Source organism: Lactuca sativa, chromosome 9 (assembly GCF_002870075.4).
Source record: "Lactuca sativa cultivar Salinas chromosome 9, Lsat_Salinas_v11, whole genome shotgun sequence".
Classification (NCBI taxonomy): Eukaryota; Viridiplantae; Streptophyta; class Magnoliopsida; order Asterales; family Asteraceae; genus Lactuca; species Lactuca sativa.
This window is the reverse complement of record NC_056631.2, coordinates 12,964,849-12,991,977: the sequence shown is the minus strand read 5'-3', so window position 1 is coordinate 12,991,977 and position 27,129 is coordinate 12,964,849. Positions and strand designations below refer to the sequence as shown.

Genomic DNA, 27,129 nt, shown 5'->3' with positions numbered 1-27,129 from the left:
ATCGAAGTACCACCATTCTGCAATACATCACAATAATTAGAGATACTGATACTTCCTGAGGGATCACAACTACTTACAAGTTCCCTAGTCTTGTCTTGGCCTTCCTTGGTTCGGGTACGGATCCTCTGCTTTCAGTAGTACGGGCCCATACTACCTTCCACATCTATCCGTACCTTCTTCAAGGACTGCCTCGACAAACACTGCTCACTGACCTTTGGGTAAGATGACCATTTTACCCCTAACCATGCCCTAAGTCAAAGTCAGAGTCAACTTTCAGTTGACCCGACTCGCCGATTTGGCTTTCCAACTCGCTGAGTCACCGTCCAAACGATTGTCCTGTATCCCGTTTCTACTCGTCGAGTTAGGCGACGACTCGACGAGTCCTCCTTCTAAACTGATATTCAAGTCCTTCATCCTACTCGCCGAGTTGTATGAACAACTCGTCGAGTTCATCTTCATCCGATGAACACTTATGCTAAGACTCGCCGAGTTGTATGAACAACTCGTCGAGTCCATCTTCATCCGAAGAACGCTTATGCTGAGACTCGCCGAGTTGTATGAACAACTCGCCGAGTCTGTTCTTGATCTAAGGAGATTGCCTTGAACCCGTCGAGTCAGGGCATTGACTCGCCGAGTTCCTCTAAAGATGAGTTCAGCTTCCGATTCACTGAGTCACACCCCGTGACTCACTGCGCACTCGACACTACGAAAAGGGGACAAACTCGGAGACTCGCGAACAGACTCGCCGAGTCACATGAACGACTCGCCGAGTCGTTGCCATGCACCCACTAAATACACAGATTTGCTTGATTCCAGTCCATGCCATTCACAGATCTGGACTTCTAGGACACGAATCACACGTAAAGTTTCCAACTTTACGTGTGGATATTCACCAATATGGATTTTAGGGCTCAAAATGCCTCAAAAGGGTAGATCTACGGTGAACAAGCAACATGGGGCCACAAAGCTAACAGATCTGAGCTCCTGGAGCTCAATCTTGCCTAGATCTAGAGGCCAATCGACTTATTACAAACCCTCAAGAACACACAATCTTGGAAATGGCTCAAAAGGACTTTTATGGGGCTATAAGCTTAAAAACAGAGGGGAAACGAGCTATACCTTAGGGGAAACGTTGAAATGACACAGAGATGCTTGGCCTCCTTCTTCTCTTCTTGATTCCCTCTTCTTTTCCTTCAAAAAAACTCCAATAACACCACAAAACACTTCAAGCTCACAAGAAAGCAAGGATAGAGAGAGATACAGGGCTCTGAGGGTGAATGGGGCTGGCTTGGGGCAGTTAAGTCGTTTAAATAGGGTGCAAACCCCTGAAACTTAGGGTTTCATCCAACAGCTGTGACTCACCGAGTCCAGGATATGGACTCGCCGAGTCGCCAACTTAAACTTGTCCCGGGTCCCGCATCCACTCGGCGAGTCGGTCCTATGACTCGCCGAGTCCAAGGCTAAAAGAAGAGAAATACTCAAATAAGATTTACGTACCAGGAACCAGGTGCTACACTTTAGTTATATCGATTCCATAGGTTGGTGGGGATCAAAAGATTTTGATTCTGAAGATGTAAATCCAACAGGTAGATCTGGGGGATTGTTATGTATTTTGGATCAAACTATTTTCTCCAAAGTTAGCTTTGTTACCTCTAAGTATTACATTGTCATTGTCGGTCACCAGAAAGGATTTCCTTGGATTACAACAATAGTGAATGTATATGTTCCTTAATCAATATTAGATAAAAGAGCTTTATGGGATGAATTATATGATTTAAAGAACGCAACTTCCGGAAATTGGGTGTTTGGAGGGAATTTAATGTGGTGCGAAAATCGGGAGATAGTTTTAATTCATGTTATCCAATTTTTAAATTAGTTTATTCTGCAGAATCAAATGCTAGTTTCAATATGGGTTCGAATGAAGTAAATTCAAAGCCAAAGTCAATGAAGGTACTATTATGAAGAGATTAAAACCTCGCGCTCGAGCAGTCGATTTTAATCGTTTCATCGTGAATGCGGGCTTGCAAGAATTCCAAATGGGTGAAAGGAACTTTACATTTTTTGAGGATGATGGTTTAAACTCAATAAAATTGATCAATTCCATCTGTGCTCCAATTTTATCTGCATACAAGCACTTTCACCTGCCCTCGTGCTTCCTGTAGAACATTCCGACCACTCTCCTTTAATCCTTCAGCCTTCAAATATTGATTTTGGCCCTCCTCCCTTATTTTTCTTCAATTTATGACTGATTAAGAGCAATTTTAATGAAGTATACAAAACACGTAGGAGCCTTTTTGTGAATTCGGTAAACCAGATAGATTCTAGTTGGCCAAACTCATATATGTTAAGAAAAGCTTATACGATTGGAGAGCATCTGATTATCAAAAAGAAGTTGGGATTTTGGTGCAATTAAAACACAGTGTGGATGAATTAGAGAAATTTGTTAAATTTAGAGTGCTAACTGAAGTCTTAAGACTGTCCACAGGAGAAAATAGGGTCAGGATTATTGAGCTCAAAAGGATTACCAAACTTGATCTACAACAAAATACCATGATTAAACGGAATTTTGATGGGGATGAGAACACACGATACTTTCATGGCATGCTTGATGAATAAGAGCATGAAAAACGTAATTCATAGACTCACAATTAACAGGGTTTGGGTTTTAAGTACCAAAGAAATTAAATTGGATGTGCATTCATTTATACAGATAAATTACAAGAAAGGTGGCCAGACCGGCCAAAACCTATTAGCTTGGATTTCAAATAGTTATCCTCAGATCATACATTGTTCTTGGAAGCACCTTCTCCCGATTGAAGAAATCAAATAGATGGTATGGTGTTGTGGGGGAGAAAAAGTGTCCGATTGTAACGACCCAAAAATCAAGGGTAAATTTTTTCATTTTTAATATAGCTAAAACATTGATACCATTTATTTCAAACATTTCAAATCATCGTTAAGTAAATCATTTATCAGAGTTCATCTCAAAATCATTCATTGCGGAAATCATAGGTATGTGCACTGAGATCAATCCAGACTCTTCTTTTCCAAACCAATGATACCCGAAACCAAAACTATGAACCGTAAGCCCAAAACTTAGTGAGTCCCCCATATCATACCCCCCACACAATCCACATACCACATATCATATTAGATATAGAAGTTATCTTTACCGCATACCATGTATCATATTAGCCATAAAGTTATCTCTACCATATAACATTAGCTATAAAATCTATCTATACCACATATCACATAACATATTAGCCATAAAGCTATCTCTACCATATAACATTAGCTATAAAAGCTATCTTTACCACATATCCCTGCATAAGACGCCATGGGCTCCCCCACATGGTCTTACACCTAAGTGTCATGGGCTCCACCTATGGTTTTTCCCTGTCGGACAACCATGGCTCCCCCACATGGTCTTACATCCAAGTTTCATGGGCTCCCCTATAGTCTTTCCCTGCCAATATCATATATATCAAATAACATATCATGTATCATAGAAGTGTCTACACATAACACATACATAAACTTGTAAGGATGTCATGGGCTCCCCCTAGGGTCTTATACCATTGTGTCATGGGCTACCCCACATGGTCTTCCATGCAAGTATCACAAGGACAATTAACATACCACATATCAAATAATCAATAGCATATCACTTAGCATAAAGCTAACTATCATACCACATATCTCTACTATAGCTAGTGTACCACATAACATAAAAAGGGCTGGTCTTGGCCTTAGACCCATTGGTATGGTGAGAAGACTCACCTCGCACTACAGAAGCTTCCCGCATGAATTCCTTAGCTGCTGCCCCGCCAACTTCCCGAGCCGTCACTACCAATCATTATATCCAATTAGCAATTAGGTCCCATACCATAATCCTTGATCCATGCAGGGGGTAAAATGACCATTCTACCCCTGACCCAGTATGATCCAAACTTAGGCCCAATCCCAAAACAAAAAGCCCAAAACTAGGTAGGCTTTCCAAGCCCACTAATGGTCCAATGGCCCAATTTGATAAATTGGGCCCAACCCCTCTAATGGGCCTTACCTTAAGCCCAAACATACTCCTGGCCCAAAAAATCTGACTCCTGATGGTCCACTAAAACCCAAAGGCCCAATGTTCACTCCCTGGCCCAACCTGAGGCCCAAAACACTCCAAGCCCATAACCGATGAGTACGCGGGGCGTGCTCCCTTGTGTGGTAAGCGAACTGGCTGACGGTGGTGTACGATGCGCGTACCTGCATGTACGCCCAACGTACTCCTCTGTTAATCCACTTTTCCAATAAGTGCTTAATACTCTACTCCAGAAGCTACAATTATATATCCAAGTTCTCTTCAACGTCTTAAACCATAAATGTGACATCCCCAAAATCTCGGCTAGAAAAGACCGATTTCATTTATGCTTTTTAAAATAATTTCAGAGTAAAAACCGCTCGATCTCAAATCGCTTCGATACCAACAACGAGACCTTTGATCCTCGTTTAGATTGCTTCGGCTAAAAACCGCTCGATCTCAAATCGAGTAATTCAGGCTGCATATCACTAAGCCAAAACTTCGATAAATCATAACTTCCTCATACAAAGTCAGATTTGGGCGTTCTATATATATATATTCGGAAACCTCATTTCAACTACTACAACATTATCCAAAGATATCAAGTTTATTTTATACTTAAATTTTGACGCTTATTTTTATTCTTAATTAATCAAACCACATAATTAAGCAATTAAGCACAAAACACATAATACTCAAATAATACACTTCTATTATTTCAAAACGGGTTACAAAGGTTAACCTATACTATTATATCAACATTAATGACAACCCCAGAAACACAGGCGTTACAATAAAGTTGCTTACTTGATGGCTTTGCATGACCTACTTAAGCTCAAACTCCAAAAATGATAATCTACTTCCATGAAAATGGTTTTGACTCATGCATGAACCCATTAAGACCTCCAATATGGCAACTTTCTGCCTTAGGGACTCATTTAACAATGAGAGTGGCAACTCTAAGCCTAAGAATCAGATTTCAACCATAAATCTCCATCCTTGGGACCAAAAAGGTCCAAAAACTCATCATAATAGATCTAAGAATTTAAGGGGCAAGTTTAAGACTTTATACCTCAAGATGATCTGAAATGAAGCAACAATCTCGGATCTACAACTTCTCCTTTGAACCACCACCTTGCTTTGCTATTCACTTGCTTGGAAAATGGATTCACAACACCATAATGCTCTCTAATGGCCTCCAAAGCTCCAAGAACACTTATGGGATGATTATGGTTTCATGGTGGCTGTCTAAAGATGAAATGGAGGCTGACCAATGAGGCATATTATTCTTTTTATAGTGGCATAGCCCTAAAATTAGGGTTTAGAAACTTTGAGCGTGCGTTGGGCGTACTTCTCGTACGCTAGGCGTACGCCTCCAACACCCGCGTCCACTTTACACCCCTACGTTGGGCGTCCTCACCTGGCTATCACCTTGCATGCATAGGCTGAAATGCAAACTTTTCCATTCAAGGACCAATTCTGCCAACAACTTCAAAATACTATAACTTCTTCATTCTAAGTCCGTTTCCGACGAACTTTATATTAACGAAAAGGTGAAACGAGGCCCTACGCTCCTAGCTACACCTCAAGCCTTAAAACCTTTCAAATAAAACCCGAGACCCATAAAAAGACCGAATCGCCAGATTACGCTTATGCCCTTATCCTCTGAAGACATAATCAAACACTTTCAAAACCGGGTGTTATACTGATCCTGATGGATTAACATTCAAAATCATCAAATCTAAATGCATTTAATGAAAGGTGATATCATCAAGTTTGTCAAGCATTTTAAAAGAGTAAGTTCTCTCACGAAGGGTTGCGATTCATCTTTTATCACCTTAATCCCCAAAGTATCGGATCCATTTGCTCTAGGTGAATATTGTCATATTATGTAACATCCCGAGATTTGAAGGTATTTCCAAATCCCCTATTTTATTATTATTTTGTCATTTGTTTTCCCCGGGGTTGGAAGAGTCGAGCAATGAGAAGCCTAAGGGCTAAAGTTCTAACTTCGAGAACAACACGAGTATGCTAAGCGTACTAGGTGCGCCATAGTACATCGGGCGTACACTTGTGTACGCTAGGCGTACTCACGACAGATGAAAACCCTAATATTTAGGGTTGGGTGCTATATAAACATCCTTATGAGCTCAAAACCCTCCATCATCTCAGCCTCCATAGTTTTGAGCCGTTTTCCCCAAACCCTAACCCCTTTTATTGAGTGTGTGAGCTAAAAGTGTGTGTTTTGAGTAGTATATGCACTTTTAACTAGATTAAAATTAGGTGTAACTTGAATTTGATTGATTGACCTAGTTGGTGTAATTCTTCCATTTTAAACGTTTTATTGTAATGGATTAGGCTTCTCGCTTAAGTCTCTGTTTTATTTGCCAATGATATTTTGTTCTCCGTTATATATATATATATATATATATATATATATATATATATATATATATATATATATATATATATATATATATATATATATATATATAGAGAGAGAGAGAGAGAGAGAGAGAGAAAGAGTTAGGTTCAAATGTTTCTATTATATATTGTGTGCATGTAAGATTGATTCTGGACCAATCATTTTAGTTATTTTAAGAAAGTAATTAATGCATATTAAATGTTGAATATTGAATTAATACTCATTATATTTTTAACATGTAATATGCATTAATTACTTTTTTCAAATAACTAAAATGATTGGTCCAGAATCAATCATAAATGCACACAATAAATAGTTAGAACACAATAACCTAACCATATATATATATATATACACACACACACACACACACACTATATGTAAAACTTATCAATTTACATAGAAAATGAAAATAATCGGCGGTTAAAAACCTATTACGATAGTTTGTTTGACTTTACAAATTTATTTTACGTTATGCTATAGTGTGAAAAACCTTATAAGTGTTTACATCTCTCTATGTGTGTAATGACCTATAAAGGTAATGACCTATAAAGGTAATGCGCTTTGGTCTTTGTCCACATTTAAATAACCATGTTTTTTATACATATTTGACCACTGAACTTGTTTGACTTGTTCAAAACAAGGTAATATGACCAGTAATTATGGTAATATTACCCTATTATGAACATGGCAAACAAGTTTAATGGTCAAATGTGTATGAAAAAACATGGTTACCTAAATATGGACAAAAACCAAAGTTTCTTACCCGTTTTGGTAATATTTGGCTCGTTATATTAAGTGCAAGTAGTTAAAAGACTCGTTGATATGACATGGAATTGGGTTATCAGGTCTTTGTGTTATATATAGAGCAAGTGTCATTATCGGGTTCCTGACTTGACTCCTACGTGTCATCATACAACAAAACTGTTAGAATTGTCTCAAGGACTGTGCCATAGGATCAGACTATGACAATCAAGTTGGATTGATGTGAATGAGGAGATAGTTTCTCCTGGAAGGAGAACCATGTTGGTAGGAAAAGTGTATGTATACAGCGAAGGCTCATGTATGAAAATGAAAGATCCTCCTCATGGAGGAGGAGGTGTTCTATTTATAGATCTAGATCAACGGACAATTATGTTAGGTTTAGGCCAACCCAATTAAGGCCCAACTAGAAATGGGCTAGGATGTGTTGCCATGTCTCTAAAGCGCACATAAGCTAGTCCCTTAAGTGTATACAACCTAGCCCCTAACTAGTTAGGTTGGCCAAGACCTGACCATATCCTTTATGGGTTTTGAGTACCATAACATTCCTATGGTGCACATACAACCCTAATTCTCTGGATCTCAGTTTTCTCTAATTATACAAGCAACTTCATATTATCCAAAGCATATACCCTAGCTAGCATGTAATTGGAGATATACAACATAAAAACTAGTTAGATGAATACATCTTTTATGTAGCTTGTAGAACTTGGCCTTTCAAGAGCTTATCACCTCAAGTGTGATGCCTCAAATGGTTCACAAACACCAAAAGCAAGAAGAGGACTCTGAGAGAGAGGTTATGAAGTTCCAAATTCGGCTAGGGTTTCATCTATGATCACAAGTGCCGATTTTGGGAGTATAGGGGTTACTTTTATAGTGTGGAATTCCTAGGGTCTAACTTGTAAACCCTAATTCACTTCATTGGGCCTTTAATCAAATAACCCATATGATAAGCCCTTTGGACTAACTCTTCATGGATTCCCACATAGAATTAGTCCATCCTAATCAATATGGATCATTAGCCAAAACTATAAATATCACTGATTTACCTAATCAGGCCACATTAATTTAAGCAGTCTCTTTTGATCCCAAAATTAATTTCAAATTAATTCTTGATCAATACTAATTAAATAATATGATTTTTCAATTAATATATTTTACTTATAATATATTAATAAATCACAAATAACCTTTTTCTCAAAAATCCTTCCTATCAAATTACTCTGGTGAATGCAACCCAACATGGACCATACTTCTATCGGGTCAAGTACATACCAATTATAGTTATGGGCTTAGACACCTAACCCAATAACCCTCATATACAAAGAATTGATAACCTGATTCCATTTTACATCAGTGGGTCTTATGACTAGTTGCACTTAGCATATTACCAAAAAGGGGTAAGGAACTTTGGCTGTTGTTTATATTTAGACAACCATGTTTTTTTTGTATATATTTGACCTAAACTTGTTTGACATGTTCATAAATGTGATGCTGTCATTAATTACCGATCATATTACCCTATTTTGAACAGGTCAAACAAGTTCAATTGTCAAATATATACGAAAAAAACACAGTTACATAAATGTGGACAAAGACCAAAGTTTGTTATCTTTCTAGTTCATTAATCCTTTAGGCTAAAGGATGTGGTGCTTTTTTTGCCAATGGTAAAAAGGCGTCACATAGGCACCATATATGTTTTTGCAGTTTTTATAATTTTTACATATGAACTAGGGTGTGGTAATGTTTTTACTTACCAACTTTTTCCTTTTTTTTTAATTCAAAAATATAAAAATTAAATAAAACAAGAAATAAATAAATAAATATTAATTAAAATAAGATAGCATTTCATTAAAAAATTTAAAACATTACATTTGATTTAATAATCATAACACGATAATTAAATTAACTAACTTCATAACGTAGTGTCGTGAATCCAAACAACATGAAATCTTTCAGTCTGAATATTCACCGATATCACTGTCAATTAGCTCATTTAAATAAATTTCATTAACTCGATATATATGTTCCGCCAAATCGTTGCGAAGCTCGTGGTGTTTTTGATTGTCACGTATCGCCCTTCTTCTTGCACGTCATACATGGGAACCAACCCGTATTGGCGCACTTGAGGATGCATTGTCATTTGCTTGATACTGACAAATTATTTTGTGCTCGTCTTCTAAAAGCATATTATGTAAAATGATACACTCATACATTATACGAGTGAGCTTTTCCACTACTAGAGGAAGTGTCTGATGTTGTAGTATGCGCCAACACTTCTTGAGGACTCTAAACGTTCATTCGACATCATTCCTAGCCTTTTATTGGAATGTCTTATACTTTATGCGTTTTGGATCACTTTGGAGATGTTACCGTTTTCAAAAACAAACAAATTCAGGGTATATATCATCAGCAAGATAATACCCATAATCATACGTCGTTCCATTTACTTGAAATGGACAATTATGTGCGGACTCATCACAAAACCCATTGAATATAAATGTGTCATTAGACGAGTGTTTGCATCCCAACAATCTTTGAGAAGCATCTTCCCCGTCCTAGGTTCGACTTCCTCTTCTTGTACCATATCCATAGTCGCTTCCCATGATTTCATAACAGTCTGACTGACGTTAGTAACAACTTGAAAGTTTGTAATGGATTTGCAATTTTTGAGAAGATTTTCTAAAAAAATGTATGAAAGAAATGTCAAGATGGATATAAATTCAGTGGCGGACCTTAGTGGAGCTCGGGGGGGGGGGGGGGGGGGGGGTTCCAGGCCACTGCTCCGATTCCGGCACGTAGTGTAATTTTTTTTAATGTTTTTTTTATTAGGTGCATCGACTTAAAATACGTTCTGTGCCACTGTATAAATTTATAGAAATGAATAAGTTTTGATTTGTAGGTATGTATTTATAGTGGTATACGAAAAATGGAAAAAAATTAACCAACAACTTCAACGGTCATCTATCACCTCCACCGTTCGAAAAATTGAAATTTCACCACCAATGCAAACATATCAGCCCGGTGAAAAGATGGGAGAGGCACGGTACTCACCGCCGATAAAGCAATCTACATTGGACTCCCGGCGGTGAAAACCCTTTGACACCGTATAACTTTATTATTTCAGAAACAAACCTGAATTTTAACCTTTTACGTGTTTTATTGTTTTTTTTTTAAATAGCAATGTTTTGATTCCGTTAATTAAACTTTTATTGAATTATTTTGAATTATTGAAGCCCGATCAAGTCAAACTATTTCCATGTTATGTTAGCGTTCATACATATAGTTTTCCTGAGTGTCATATATTTATTAATATTTTTTTTTAAGTCGGATTTAAATAAAGCTAGGTTTTATACATATTTTTGAGTTATTCGAACTTCCAAATCATGTTTAATATATATATATATATATATATATATATATATATATATATATATATATATATATATATATATATATATATAGCAAGAAACTAGACTTAGGGCAAGATACAAGGTTTACATACAAAAGAAAGGACAAACACATCAATCAATCCAATTAAACGGATATTTTCTACTGGTTCAAGATCGTGTCTGCAGTCAATCAATGAGTCTTCAAATCGAACTCAACCGTATTCTCTGATATTATCGAGATTGAATTAATAGACAACCCTAACCCGTCACGTCCATAGTACAGCTCTCTGGAACGACGCAAAAGGTATTCATTTGAAATTTTGTTTATTTACGTGAAATGTATTTTAAAACCGCGTTACATCCGGTTTATTTCAAGTTTCCCAAGAATCATACAAAACGTGAGAAAACATAGAAAAAACACAAACTGTTGCAGTCAATAAGATCAAATTTATAAGCAAATCCATCACAATGTCTTATAAATTTATGATTTTAGTTTTGTTATACATGTTTTATCTTTTAAAATTGACGGTCTATTGTTGTCTTTTATGTTGGGGCGATTTTGTACACCAAAGGTTGGGTTTGTATTTGTACCACGAACTGTAACACGTGCCTTCCCAACGTCAACATGAACCAAATTGACATGTGGTTTTGGAGTAGAAACCCGTTTGAATGCCTTCTCGTTCATCCTCCCAATCAAATAGTCATTATCTGCATGGTAAACAAACAAGAAAATGTCTCATTCTCTAGTTTTGTATAGTTGATACCCGTTTGACATGACACACAGTTGTAGAACTTGACAGCCTTGTACTACATTTATTTAGATTTATGTTAATGGAACAAAAACTAAAAAAAAATTGTCCCACACAAAAAAGGTGGCACAAGTCGATCTTTTCATATGTACAAAAGACGTAAATGCCCTTCACATCCTCATTATCAAAAATATCACTAAAAAGCTTGTTCAAAGGAAATGTACCGGGACTAGATAATACTGCTCGAGGACGTTGAACTGCATGATCAACGTCCTTAATTTCACGATTCTCTATCTTCCCCGACCCTGAATTTTCATCAAACATATTAATATCTTATTATACTTTGATGACGCTAACATAAAGGAAATAATAATTAAAAAAAAAAAGTTGTGAGAAACTCTATTGGCATATGAAATTGCAACCTTTTGCGATGGGAAAAGTTCGCATTGCCAAATTTGACCCACAAATTTGCCTTGCTTTTGCATAAGATTCATCAGGGGCTACGTTTTCTACTCCAAAACGAACAAGATAACGGAGACCTTCTATTATAACAAGTAAAATATCAAAATACCAAGTAAAAAAAAAGCACCAGAAAATTAGTAAATTAATAGAAAAAAAAAAGGATGCAAACGAATGAAAATAAACATACCAAACGATTCGACATGATCATGGACTTGTTCTTTGACGATCACCTTGGGATACACTTTTATTCAAAATTGAAACACAAATCCAAATGTTGGAAACGTGCTTAGTATTATAGATTATAGAACGTTTTCTTATTGAATACAGTTTTCTCAATCTAACAAAGCTAAAAGCAATAACATAAATCACACAAACTTACTTGATTGAGGAGCTTCTTGTTTCTTTCAAATTTCAGAGAAGTATGAGATGAATATAGAGTTTTGTAGGCAAGTGAAGAGGAAAGAGCTCAATTCAGATTGAAAGGGAAAAGGGGAGAATTTGAGGTTTATATTGTTTATTGCTTGACTTGGAAGCTAAGAGGAATTGATTCTTAATGCATGCATGTGCCAATATGACAAGTTAGTTAGACTTACTTGACTTGGGTTCAAAGGCATGAACAAATGAATGAACTCAAAGGGTTGCCATCTTTTTTTCTCTCTTCATAATTCGTTCATATAGGATTATAGATCAAACCCAGACATAAAATCAAACTTAACTCAGTCACTAAACTATAAAACATAATCATTTTAGTAGTTTATATCATTAAATACAGAAACAATCACTACATATAAGCATGTAAATTTCATCAGGGTTGTCAAACTTGATCTAAATTTCATACAGGCATTTTATCAAACACATTGAAGGCATAGAAGTCTTGTACCTCAACTCGCCCTGCTCTTCAATCAATGCCCATGAATTCTGTCCAGAAACTACCAACAAAACAGCTCATAAGTCATATTTGTCCCAAAAGTTGTTCCCACGAATAAAATATCCAAAAGCTTGATTTGATTTGCATAGATTTTGAGCCTCCATTTGATAATATCATAATAGTGTGGTGGTGGTGATGCATAATGTTTCGAGTGTTCAGATACAATAATATATATATATATATATATATATATATATATATATATATATATATATATATATATATATATATATATATATATATATATATATATATATATTTTAAGAAATAATAAAACATATAGGTGGTTAAGTTACTGCTTATTACTATAGTAATAGTAATATAGTTTTTGTACCATGTTAAATAATTTGGATAAAAGATGGGGGTACACAAATATTCTTCTATCCAAGAAAAAGGATAAATTTGAACAAAAAAGTTACACGAAAAATATAAAACTGTAAAAGATATAAAAACAAACAGAAAAAAGCAAGTGTCCTTTGTCATTGTCTTTACATCATCCACTTAGAAAGCTCCAAAAATAATTCACCATTATCTTCTCCTTTTTCAGTAACCTACATTATTAAACAAACCACTCTTTTAAGATATGCTTTATTGGTATAAAAAACACTATATTTTATTTTAAAACTGTTTACAAATATGTAGTAATACATATATATATTTTAATAAATTTTAATATAAATTAGCATATTTATAATTATTAATCAACAACGGTTAGAAAAACTATTAAATCCCTTGTTTTTTTAGTTATTACTTCAAGACTCACCATCAAATTAAACATGCATATTACTATATAGTATATTCCATAGACAATATAAAACCATCTAGCTGGTTTTTTTTTTATTATTGAATTAACAATTATCATTTTTGAAATTGCACATTCCATAATTTATAACCGACGCCCTAACAGAATAAAAGATGATGTTTAATTTATTAGTTAGTGAAAACATAATTAGTGCCAAATCTGACAAGTGGATTTTTTAAGATTTCTTTAATCCACCATGAATGTGTAATGAAGAAAGAAACCGACCGACCTCCATGGCTATGAGAGTACTTGTCCTTTTTCTTCTTGAAAGCTGATTTCAAAACCAGCAAGAAAGCAATCCCCAGAAACAATCCCGCTAACCCCCCGATAACAATCGCCACCGTCTTCTGGGTATTGTGCCGCCCACCTCCGCCACCTGTCTCCATCACACCTGTATCTATTCCACCACCACCACCACCACCACTACCTGTCCCTATCAACATACCAAACCCACAAACTTATCAGTAAAACTTGAAGAAAAAAAACAAAAATCCAGATACTATATCGGACCATAGATCGCAGATCCCACTTTTGACTCTGTACGTGTCGCGGTTTCGGGTGATTATTGATACGATTCGTTTCCAGTCGTTTTCAATAAAACAGTATTAGATTGAGCTGATAGAGAGTTCCGGTGAGATGAATTTACCTGATCCGGGTACTCCGTTTGGGTAATATGTGTACCCGATGTAACACTGCTGGAGATAAATGCGACCGGAAAGTGAACTCCCGCACGCACTCCTTCCATTTTCCGCCGCAGTTTTCACACAGTTCACACAATCCGCGTTCCCCAAATCGCCTTCACACTGTCCCAAAACAGCAACCGATTGATACTCTGCAGCGTAATACCCTTTCCCGTTCCCAATCCCCTTTTCAATCTGCTCCAACGCCGATTCCAACCTCTCATCAAATCCAGACCCACTCGCCCGATTCGACGCGCACTGTTTATACAGCAGCTCCGTTGCTGACGCCGGTGGGAACCCAACAACTTCATACCTCATATAACATCCATCTAGCTGAACTCTGGCGGCGATTGTATCTCCACCACATACTTTCTCAATTGTTTCAGGGATTTTTTTGACGCATGTGTTGCAATCAGAGTTGGATAAATCTCCTCGGCACTGATAAACTCCAGTGATGGAGGTTGTTAATTGGGCATTTCCGGTGGTGGTGTTGTAGAAATTGGTAGTGGATGATTGGGATATGAGATTGGCGTAGAGTGATTTGAGGTTTTGCGATGAGATACCAGATGGGTCTTCAAATTTTTGGTTAGCACAGCCTTTGTAAACGAAGGTTGTGAGGTCTGCATAGGAAGAAGTTGAAGAACAGATGGAGAGTACGAGTAGGAAGAGAGGGGTTGTTAATGGAAGACCCATATGGAGTTTCTGCAATTCAATTGGGAATTTGAGGAAGAAGAAACAAAATGGAAATCGAAGAGAGGGGAAGAAGAGGTACAAAAGGGATTTATTTTAATGGATTGCGGTGGTGATTCATAGATTTACTTGAATTTATGTTCTCATTAGAATTATAATATACAACTAGTACAGTATTTAACTAAATTATAGGCTTATATATATTTTTAATTTCTTAGTAATTAAGAAATGATCTTGTTTATAATCATAACGATGTGAAGTGTTTATTTTCTTGATCACGGTTAAATATATTTCTTAACGTACTTTGTTTTTTTTTTTAATTGAGAAATCAAACCATATAACAAATTTAGAGAAAAGTGCAAAAATGATATTTGTGGTTTGATAATTTCATTGAAAGGAGTTCAACAAGCTTTAAAATTTCGATCCTTGTAGTACAAGATTTCAGCGATCAAGAAACTAGCAAACAAATATGCTCGGTGCGACTATGTTTTCGTATGTCCGGAAAATTCCAATCAACTAAGGGGCTGTTTGGCAGTATCTGCATTTTTAAGATCTGAATTTTTAAGAGGTCTGAATTTCTAAGAGGGTCTGAATTTTTAAGATCTGAATTTTAACATGCTGTTTGGTTGGAACCTCTGAACTATTGTGCTGAATTATAAAAATGACCATTTTACCCTTTTGTCTTAATCTTTACTGAATATTTATAAAAAACATACAAAATCAAAGTTAACATAAATCAAAATTTATCTTCAACAATTTATAATGATTTGTTGACATATATTTACAAAAATAACATCATTTTTTATATCCCAAGGATTTCAAAGTTAAAAAATAACATATTTGACATTGAATGCTGAAACATAAATGACAATGAACTTGCAACTGAACTATTGATGATTGATTTGTACTCCTTTCCTTCTCCATCATTACATCAAATATGATAGCCTTTAAAAATTTTCTTTCAAACATTTCAACCTGTAAAATCCAAATTCAATAAGGAAACAAATAAGCTCGATAGCAAGTTATATAATCATTAACTTAAAGTTGAATGAATGATCTTTACATTTGTAGGTCTGGGTTGAAATTCAAGCTATTCCAAAAATCACTTTAAACATATATATATATATATATATATATATATATATATATATATATATATATATATATATATATATATATATATATATATATATATATATATATAGAAATTGCATACCAAATCCATCACAACTTTTCAAAGTATGTTGCTAGAATCGAATAAATTGTCAAAAACTCCAATTGTACAGCTACTTTCAATTCACACACAGTTCATGTATAATTGCTAGATAATGATGCACCATCAACTATGTATCAACATATATTTCAAACTCGATTTTTCAAAGTTTCAGAGTTCAAATATACAATTTCATTCACCAAACATATGTATCTGTGTGGTCTATTTCAAATTCACCAAACAATTGGTTGTTTTATCATCTTCTATATTAAGATTTCAATCAATGTTCATATTTTGTAGAACCTTGATACTATTAATTAGAACCTCAATATAGACAATTTTAGACAAAAATCTGGAAACAAATACATGTATTATATGAAGATCCAATACAAGATCGGGCATGAAATACAAAGAAAATCAAAATAAATGACCGATAATCGAGTTCTAGGGAAAAAAATCCATGTATTTCTATGAATCGGTTTTTAAGGGAAAAAAGAACAAGCCATGAAAAAAAACTTACCTACAACAGGAGGTTGTCGTAGCTGCGGTGCTAGCGGAAGCTGGCTGAGGCAGCGCAACGTCTGGGGGCGAAGTCAATTCCAGAGGGAGGGTGCAGACGACTGTAGATAGGAGAGGTAAGAGAAGAGGTGGGATGAAGGAGGAGGAGCAATCTTGTCGAAGCCTACCTCCTAGAATTCAAAAACAAATCAATCATAAGTCTGCATCGGGCATTTACCATGAGGATCCGATCTTGAACTAATACCGGAACTTGAAGATTTCCGGCGAGGAACATAACTCAAACCACCATGACCAGAGGGACCTGAGGCGGAGAGGTAACAGAAGAGGTGGGATGAAGGAGAAGGGGCAATCTTGTTGGAGCCAAGCGTTTGAAGTCGTGGTGGGAGTCGATTTCAAGGAGGTCGACGACGGGGAGGTGATTGACGCTCGACATGGTCAGAGGTAGGAGGAGAGTCGGAGACGGAAAAGATGATTTGAAGGGGGTGTGTTGTTTTGGAGGAGGGCATATCAGCAACGCTGTGGGTAAAAGAGAGAAGGGCGCGTGTTTTTTTTTTATTTTTCAGATGCAATCCCAAGTCTGAAAATTTAAGAGGCTTCTGAAAGTTTAAGAGGCTTTAATTCATAGCCTGCCAAACACTCTTAATCTGAATAATTAAGAGGTTGCCTCTTAATTTGTCAATTAAAAGGCTACCAAACAACCCCTAAGCCATTAGGTTTGAGAATAAGTTGGGATCCCTAGATCTAGTGGCCATTGATCAAAAGACATTCGATTTTGTTGTTTTAATCTAAGATTACTAGTCGTTTTGTTTCATTTTCTCACTTACATGTAGAGATGGCAAACGTGTCATGTCGCATTGGGTTTGCGTTGTGTCAAAACAGTAAACAAATTGAAAGAGTTTAACCATAATCTGATGTAGTTTAATTAACATTAAATTATGACCCGCATAAAATACGGGGAAACATATAAAAATATACTAGTAGTCTCACTGAAGAATCTATCATATATCATTTGGGCTTAATGACATGTTTTCCAAGTCTAACAATCTGTAATCTATTACCATTGCACGTCCATTTGGTTTGGTCGATATTACGAAGTAACATGACTAGAACATTTTTGGTGGTTTTGTAGGAATTGATAATTAATCACAAATTTACAATAGTTATTTATATATAACATTGTATTTTTTTGTTAGTAAGTATATTATCGTTATTTTTAATTAATATCTAAAATGGTTTCAAAACATTTCCAATGTTCTTTAACTCAAGGATAAAAAAATATCATGTTTTACAATGAAATATAAATTTATTAGACTAAAAAGAACCAAGACAATCATATATGATAACTAGCTGAGGTGCCCCGCTTCGCGGGGCTTAGTTTTGATCAGAGTTTTATTTTTTTCTTTTTCAGTATGTATTATGGCTATTTTTGCTTTTGTTGGGGACTATATGAAAAAGCCATAAAAAGTTGGATATAGAAACATAGTAATGCAAAAAAAAAAAGAATCATTTTCTTGTGTCCACTGGTAGCAAATCCTCTTTTATCAAATATAAAAAAACAAACAAAAAGAAAGTAAAAAAAAAATCAAATAAAAAAATGTGTTCTAAAATGATTCCAAATACAGTTAAAACTTGAAGCAATTGTCACAACCTCTTCTAGAAGCTGCTCTAAATGTGGCAGAGGCTATTTACAACACCAAACCAACAAACATTATTAAATCAACAAAGCAAAACTATATTTTAATGACATGAAATTTACCCATTGTGTTTGACCATCAACCGGAGCATTAAGTGGATCATTATGCACCTGATTTTACAAATATGCCCTTAGAAACCCGTAAACTACATGAATTGTATTTGTTGAACTACTTTGAGTATAAAGAATGTAAATAAATACATAAACGAATAAATAGATGTTGTAGCTCTTTTCGTTCTAACATAATCTATTATTTGTGTTATTAATGTTATTTGGGGTGTTTCCTCAATTTCATTAAAATAGCCTAATCTTAAAACAAATTACTAATTAAATGAAAGGTAATCTACAACCCAGTAAACAAAACCCTTTGAAAGCAGGAAACATAAATAAAACTTAGCTGCAGAATTTCTTATCAGGACTCTGCCATTTCAGATTCCAAATATTCCCAGAAAGTTGTTTCAGGTTCATGCATATCTAATTTCTAGCACTTGTTACAATTACAAATCTACAAAGGATGTTATGTCTCTCTTTTTTTTTTTGTATTGAAATCAAGATACATTTATTAAGATAGGAAACTTACCTTTCGCTCTTATTTGAGGTAAAAAAAACTTAAAGTTTGGGATAAACCTTTTTAGTTATCTTCGTTGCTTCATCATCGTGTGGTGGGGCTGTAGACACAAAGACAAGAAACCACACCCGCTCTACATTTTGCACGATAAATTTGAAACATTAATTCAATTTTGTCCAAAATTGTTAAAATAAAAAAAATAACTATAAAAACAGTATGCAAGGGCAGTTTCATCCAAAATTGTTAAATTCAATTTTTTAAAGTATAAAAACATTATGCAGGGGCATTTCGTCCAAAACTATTAAAATCAAATTTTTTTTAACTATAAAAATAGTATGTATGGGCAGTTTGGTCCAAAACTGTTAAAATCATTTTTTTTAAGTTTAAAAAACGGTATGTAGGGGCAGTTTGGTCAAAAAACACAGTATGTATGATGAAGTTATAATCCTAGATTCTTGATAATCAATATATTTTGATGAAATGAAATCATAAATTTACCTATTTGCATACATGATACATACACACAAGTCATTACAAATTTCTTTTACAAAACATTACTACTTTCAAATCTAATTACCAAATCATGGTATTTTTTTAAAATTGATAACACATAAGGTGAAGGTTAGTGGCTTCAAAGATTAAAATAATACTATAATAACCACTTAATATAAAATGCAGGTAAAGAGTAGGAGACAAAGTTATGATTACCTGTACAATTGCAATCAGTTAAAGCAAAATCTAAAAAATGATGTTAAAATAATATGTTAAATAATTGTTTCTTAGCATAACAAATCAACAAAATGATACTTACAATCAAAAATTAATTACTAACCAGAAGAAAGGCACGAATTTTACTGCTAAGCATGAAAAGCGGGCTTCCAATACCCTTCAAAACTATTGGTCGAACAACCAAATGTTTGACAGTTGTAGTTTATCATAATTATAATCAGTCTACCATATAAAATATCACAATTCGTCTTTATTTATATAATCTGCTCAAACTTATTTAAAATAATAGATTATGAAATACTTGGGTGATAGGCTAATCCATACATCAGGTTAATAACTTTTGGGTTTCCCAATATTCTAAATATTCCAATTTGAAACAGATGTAATAAGGGACATGAATGCCCTTTGGCTGACTTGGCACTTCTCACCGCATCATTCGTAGTAACATAAACTTGTATACATTCCATCAAATGAAAAGTCCCCCTTCATAAAAAATAGAACATTACAACAAAGTATAGTCAAATGAACTCATAGTCACACATAGACAAAAAATCAATCTTTACCTTGATAAACATCTCATGTTCAATCCACGAAAGAGTCTATACAAAATTTAATATAAAAGCAGATAACTAAATTTCCTGAAAGTGATAGAATACCCACGTCAGTTCATAATTATAATCAGTTTTCACAAATTCCATTTGTAAGCCACCAAACCAAGTTCCCAATTTGGAATTGGTTTGAGGCCATAATTATGTTTATTAAAAGGAAAATGTAACCTCCCAAAAATACAATCTGAAAATTTCGTTTTAAATCAGTAATAAAACCATATTCATCAACGTCATATAAGAATCATAAATAATGTATCTCAAAATATCATAACAACTGTCAAATATATCAGAGTATAAACATCTCAGGCTAAACAAATGGTGTGTGCACTGCAATCTTCCCGAGCTCCTTTCCTTTGAACACGAGTACCTGAAACCAAAACTGAAAACCGTAAGCACGAAGTTTAGTGAGCTCCCCCAAACTACCAAATACCATACAATAACATATAAAGCAACTACTAGGCTGTAACGACCGAAAAATACAACCAATTTTAAAATTTTCAAAAACAACTCGATTCCATTAAATCTTTACAAAAAGGTTTTCAATACAAAACATTTAAGTATTCCCATAATCACATTACTACAAAATCATGAGGAGTGGTACGATCACGCCTTCGCCTTGCCACGGTCTCCTGAAGAACCTGAAAAACATAAAACCACAACTGTAAGTCCGAAAGCTTAATGAGATATCCCCAAAATACCAACCACATATACCATACACGCATAACATGCCATAACATATCCGATCACAGAACAGCCATGCACTTCGGGCCTACTGTGTGACTGGTCCGCCGCACCGGCCTACAGTCCACCTGGTCCACCCTCTGAGTCTAGCCATAAACCTCGAGTATACAGTGTGATTGGTCCGCCCGCACCGAGCCTTCAATCCACCTGGTCCACTCTCCGAATCTAACCACATACATCGAGTCTGCAGTGTAATTGGTCCGCCCGCACCGGGCCTTCAATCCACTTGGTCCACTCTCTGAGTCTACAGTATGACTGGTCCGCCCACACCGGGCCTTCAGTCGGCCTGGTCCACTCTCCGAGCCTCGGCACATCTGGTCCGCCCTCTTGGGGCCTACAGCCTATCCGGACCGCTCGTTGGGCCTTCGGGACAACCGGTCCGCCCTGGGTATCTTGGCCTATAGCACAAAGCAAGACCCGCCTCAACCCAACTCCAATCCAAACAACCATGTGCACATATACATACAATCATATAGCAATTCACAGTCAACAAGCAGATCAAACAGATCACATAACATATCATCACCCTAACCAGGATACCGACCTAACAGGTCACTAGCATAGCATCTCCTTATCTCTCAAGATACCGATCTCAATCAGGTCTCTATCATATACCATCCTAGCTCTCAGGATGCAAACATATCAAAGCAGTAACATAACAATAACTACCCGGATCTCAATCCGATAAGGGCCGGCCTTGGTGCCTTAGACCCTGTTGATATAGTGAGGATAACTCACCTTGAAACTGCCGGCTGAAAGGATAAGATCTCGCTGCTCCAAACTCCGACACGAACTCCTCCACTGAACACCAAAACACTCAACTCAATAAATACCCTTAATTACCAAAATACCCCCGGAAGACAATTGGTCAACCCCTGACTGACTCTACTCGCCGAGTCAACCCGATGACTCGCCGAGTCCCCAAGCTCAGGACTTCCCTCAATCCGCGACCTAACTCGCCGAGTCCAACAACTCTGAGTCCACTCGCACACAACTCACCGAGTCATCCCTTGACTCACTGATTCTCGACTCAACCAGAAAATATTGGGACTCTTCGACAAGACTCGCCGAGTCCAAGAACAGACTCGCCGAGTCTAAGGCTATCTTCAACCTACTCGCCGAGTTGTTCATACAACTCGCCGAGTTCCAGGTCATCTTCATCCAACTCGCCGAATTGTTCTTCCAACTCGTCGAGTTCCAGCTCATCTTCAAGCAACTCGCCGAGTCCACCCATGTGACTCGCCAAGTACCACCGGTCTGAATCCATACAGAAGCACCCCAGGCCATGCAATTGATCCAAAACATAGATCTAGCCTTCTACAACCCATCCATCACGTAAAGTGGCAAACTTTACGTGAATCCAAAGAGATCTAGGCCTTTAACACTTTAGGGCTAGGGTTTGGGACATGATAGCTTCACCCAACACTCAACACAGGGACTTAATGCACATTTGGACCATCACCACTCCAGATCTGAGGTAGCAACCTCAGATCTAACTTCCAAACTCCAAAACATACCAAGATAAGCTCCCCACAAACCCCAAAATGATGAATCCATAAGATTAACAACCCAAGGACGAGATATTACCTCAAAAGAACGCCCCAACTGCAATGGAACTCGAATCCAAGCAAAGCCCCTTGCTCCAAGCCTCCTACCCTTCAAGATTTCCTCAACAATTGCTTCTCCAAGCTTCCCAATGCAATATGATCACTCACACACGAAGGCTAAGGGTTTCTGGACTTGAGGATGAGTAAAGAGGCTGGGGGAATGGATGTTATGTTCTTTATATAGGGCTCAACCCCGAGAATTAGGGTTTTCTCCACTCAGCGCCTACTCGCCGAGTCCATCTTACTGACTCGCCGAGTCGGCTACTTAACATGTGACCAAGTCGCGACTCTACTCGCCGAGTCCACCCATTGACTCGCCGAGTCGCTCTTTCCCAATTTACTCTTTTAGACCTTCAACTCTATTCTTGATATTTCGGGATGTTACATAGGCCTTGCTCACTGTATCGGACCGAAGTCTGGAAACTGCATCGGACCGAAGTCCGGAACTAACCAGGGGCTTGCCCTCTGCATCGGACCGAAGTTCGGAACTGACTGCATCGGACCGAAGTCCGGAACTGATTGGGACCTTGTCCCCTGCATCGGACCGAAGTCCGTAACTGATTGAACATAACATAGCATAAACATATCAACTAGCATGAATACATATACTGCATATTGCATCGGAACAAAGTCCGGAACACATAACACAAAACATGCTTGAATCACAAAGACATCAAGCACTCTAACTACTGCATCGGACCGAGGTCCGGAACTAACTGAACATAGCATAACATAATCATAGCATATAATATAAACACATATACTGCATACTGCATCGGACCATAGTCCGGAACACATAACTCATATGTATCACAAAGACACAAAGCATAATGAACTACTACATCGGCCTGTAGTCCGGGACTACTGCTAACTAAACGGGCCGACATTGTGGCCGTATACCCGTTCCTACTGGAAGGAAACTCACCTCACACTGCTGAAGTCCCGTAGACACAATTCTACACTACTGAAGTCCCGCAGACTCAACCCCAGCTGCTGGATGACAGATTCCCGAACCGCCAACACCAAAAAAAAACCCAATTAATAATTGGGTTCTAACACATAACTATAAATACATGCTTTGGATAATTACTACATTGTCCCTAGCTTGGCTTACCTCACGGTGGTGGCGGTGGCTATTCCCGGCTTTCCGATCAAACAATCCCACTCATACATCATTGAAACAACACCCACCCACCCTTATGCTTGGAAAAGTAACACAACCACCACCTGGTGGTGCTTGGCGATGACAGAACCCCGGAGAGGTGGCAGCAACATCGTACATCAGTTGCTCGGAGTGGCGACGACCACTCGTCTGTTGGGAAAACGATGGCGAAGGGTGGTCAGAACGACGTCGGACAGTCGAGTCGGATCCTGAGCATCGACAACAAAAGAAGAAGAAGGAGGAGGATGGCGGGAAAATGACGACTCACACACACCCGGAAGCCACGTTGTCGACTGCCCTCGTCCGGAAATAAAAGTTGTTACGCTCGGTGGCTCGGCTGGTCGGAAAAGCGCGACCAAATGGCGACTGCGACTGGGGTGCTCACGCATGGCGGGTGAGGTGCTCACCAGAGGTGGGGTTCGCTTCTTCTAACCATGATATCGGGAAGTCACAATGGCGTTCCATTGGCACGGAAAACAGAAAACGGACGCGAATGAGAGAGATGGCGGCTGGGGATCATAAGGTGATGGCGGCTGCTAGAAGGTTAGGGTTAGGGTTTTGGGAGTGATGACCTTATGACGGGAATGATATACCACCGGGTTCAATCCCGTGTTCGTTCAAACTTCAAGCGAAAATGACACTTCCAGTCCCTCCTTCTCATAACTCTTCAAAACAAATCCGTAATTTACACTTCAGCCCCCAACACTCCCAATTCCTTTTAATTTAGATCCTAAAAATTACCAAGCAGCCCCAATTCTAAAACCCTTTTCAAATCACATCCAAAACTTACTCTTTTAACCCCCGACTTCTAAAATTCTTCACAAATTAGTCTGGGACTTACATTTACTAATTTATTTAAATAAACGGGGCGTTACAGAAAAAAACGTTCAATGATAAAAAAAACCAAACCATTTGTTAGAACATAAACAAAATTGATAAAAGAAAAGGAATAAATCGAACCTGTAGGGGTTTGTAGCAGCTGCGACACAACTTGTAGGGGTTTGTAGCAGCTGGGACACAACTAAACGGAAATGTTACAATTAAATTTTATATCACCAAAGGACAACAACACATAGATGTGTTAATGCATTAGGATGAAATTCCTATTTTAGGGAAATTTATACTCAAACTCGACTTTTAATCATTTATTTGTAACCTTTATTATTATTCAACACCAAAAGGGGAAAAAAACATAGAATATCCATAGCCTATTCACGATCAGAACTCATTCATTGAAGACGCCCAATTAATTCACCTATGATTACCATGTTTCACCAATTTCATGTAAATTAACTTCAAAAACAACAAAAATGAACTACTCATGTCCTCCATCCTTGGAATGTCAAACCTGTGAAACTGTTGGACAGATGGCCATTCAACAAATAAAATCTTGCGTAAAATTTAATTACTTCTAATCCTTTTCTGATTCTTGGGGTGTCAAACCTGTGACCACCTGTGTTATAAAAAGACAAACATATAATTTATGGTTTCTTTGTGTGATGACAATTGTAAAATAAATTAAAAATGGATCTATATATGGATCATGGTTTGGTTGCTTACTTATTACCTAACATGTTATGAAGAGAAAAAATGATATTCTCCTCGTGTGATGTGAATGTTCGTCGCTTTAATCCCGACCTTAGATATTTAATCCATCTTAATCTGCAACTCTTTCCATTCCTTTTTAAACCTAATATAATATCAGTTAAGGAGAAAACTGTAAATTTAAGATATGTTAATTCTATAGCATCTACAATATTATGCATAGAAACAAACACCGACATCGAAGATAAAATCTTAAAAATCACTAACACACATGTACATGCTCTTTTCTTTTCTATTAGATGTTAAAAATATCAAAGAGATTAGAAGGAAAAAAACTGAAGTAGCTCGATAACACTTTCAATTTAAGTCAATAAGTGATGAACGTACCCTTTTTTGAGGAATAATCTACGAATATCCACTATCCAACAACCCTAACACTGGATGCAACATTCAACCCTAGGGTTAACATTTGATGACCACCTTAAAATAACCAATCTAAAATCGGAAATTAGAAATAGGAAAATTAGTTTAACTTACACCTTTCTCCGGTAACCTCTGGTTAGCCTCTCCAGTGTTGCTTCGACGGTCGGCCTCCCTGTTTTTTGTTCCCGTCAACACACATCAACAAAAAAAGAATCGAGAACTGGTATCCCTTTGTATCGTTACTTTTGGTCGGAGGTGGGGGTGCAAAGGGTTTTGGATGCATGGTGGAAGCGGTCGGCGATTGAAAATAGTGGAAAGCATGCAGATTAGTCGGCGCCCGTCACTGCTACAGTGCCTCTTTGTTTACCCCATCAACACCCCAGCCAATGATAGCAGAAGGAATGTCCGAGCAGAACTGGGTATGAGGCTTTTTATACTTCCAAGAACAGCTTGAAGACTCTCAATCTTGAATCTTCTTATAAGCACCTGTAGAAGAAAGTTGGGTGGCTTCTCCGGTGATAATTCTTGTCCACTTTAGATGAGAAACATCGCGATTCAAAGGAGGGTATAGTCGTATAGACAAAAAAGTATTGGCGTATAGACATGAAAGTACTAGAAGAAATGTTGAAGGTGGTGCGTGAGTTTCACGAGCAGGACGTATAGTCGTATAGACAAATAAATAAGTTTTGTACAAGGGGTCTAAAGAAGGATAGTGGGGTTCAACATGAATAATGATTTATACATGTCGAGAGCAGCTAACTGAAGGGATTAGTTGCGTGTCGATATCAAGAATTAACGTCAACTTGATCCTCAAGAACTGCCCTCGATTTGTGGGTCATTTTTCGAATAAATGTGTGGAGTTTTAATCATCTTATTTATCTCTTAAGTACAAAATAACCATCTTAATTACTTGTTAAAATATAGCCACTATGACATATCAATAAATTATACACATTTTTTGAGGTGTTAATTTCAACTGTTGTAGTAACACAACTGAAAGCTTGATGTAACAAAGCATTATCACTATATGAACTTGTGGCTATTCTTCCATCTTTAGTGTTGTGTGTATGTCGATCATGGAGAGAGAGTGTGTGTGTGTTTTGCTTACATGTCACTCAAACAGTCTAAAACAAGTAAAGATAACTAAAAAAACAAGTTGTTAACGAGTTGGTTTCCTCGTAAAACCACAAAAATAATTTATGGATTAAAATGACAAATCCTATAAAATTTGTTGGACATTTATATTGTTTCCCCTTATTTTGGAGGTCAATAAAATAGATTGGAGATGACCTAAAAACTACAAAGAACGCTATAATCTGAGGGCTAAAGTGTAAACATCAGATCTTCCGTGCAAAATTA

At 36.9% G+C, this 27,129-nt stretch overlaps 1 protein-coding gene across 11 annotated transcripts; it reads right to left on the bottom strand.

The window, feature by feature from the left end:
• Positions 1-11,078: 11,078 nt before the first annotated feature.
• Positions 11,079-15,125, bottom strand: LOC111881213 (plasmodesmata-located protein 3). 11 transcript variants are annotated; one of them, XM_023877625.3, is made up of 8 exons: positions 14,239-15,125; positions 13,822-14,025; positions 12,743-12,791; positions 12,242-12,519; positions 12,050-12,103; positions 11,823-11,942; positions 11,625-11,705; positions 11,079-11,359 (listed from the first exon to the last, which is right to left on the bottom strand). In XM_023877625.3, the coding sequence occupies exons 1-4, from the start codon at positions 14,963-14,965 to the stop codon at positions 12,396-12,398; spliced, it is 1,104 nt and encodes a 367-aa protein (XP_023733393.1). In that variant the 5' UTR covers positions 14,966-15,125; the 3' UTR covers positions 11,079-11,359; positions 11,625-11,705; positions 11,823-11,942; positions 12,050-12,103; positions 12,242-12,395. The 11 variants fall into 11 exon arrangements, with proteins under 11 accessions (XP_023733393.1, XP_023733395.1, XP_023733392.1 ...); XM_023877627.3 differs by having other exon boundaries at positions 11,823-11,939; XM_023877624.3 differs by having other exon boundaries at positions 12,050-12,519.
• Between the last annotated feature and the right edge of the window lie 12,004 nt (positions 15,126-27,129).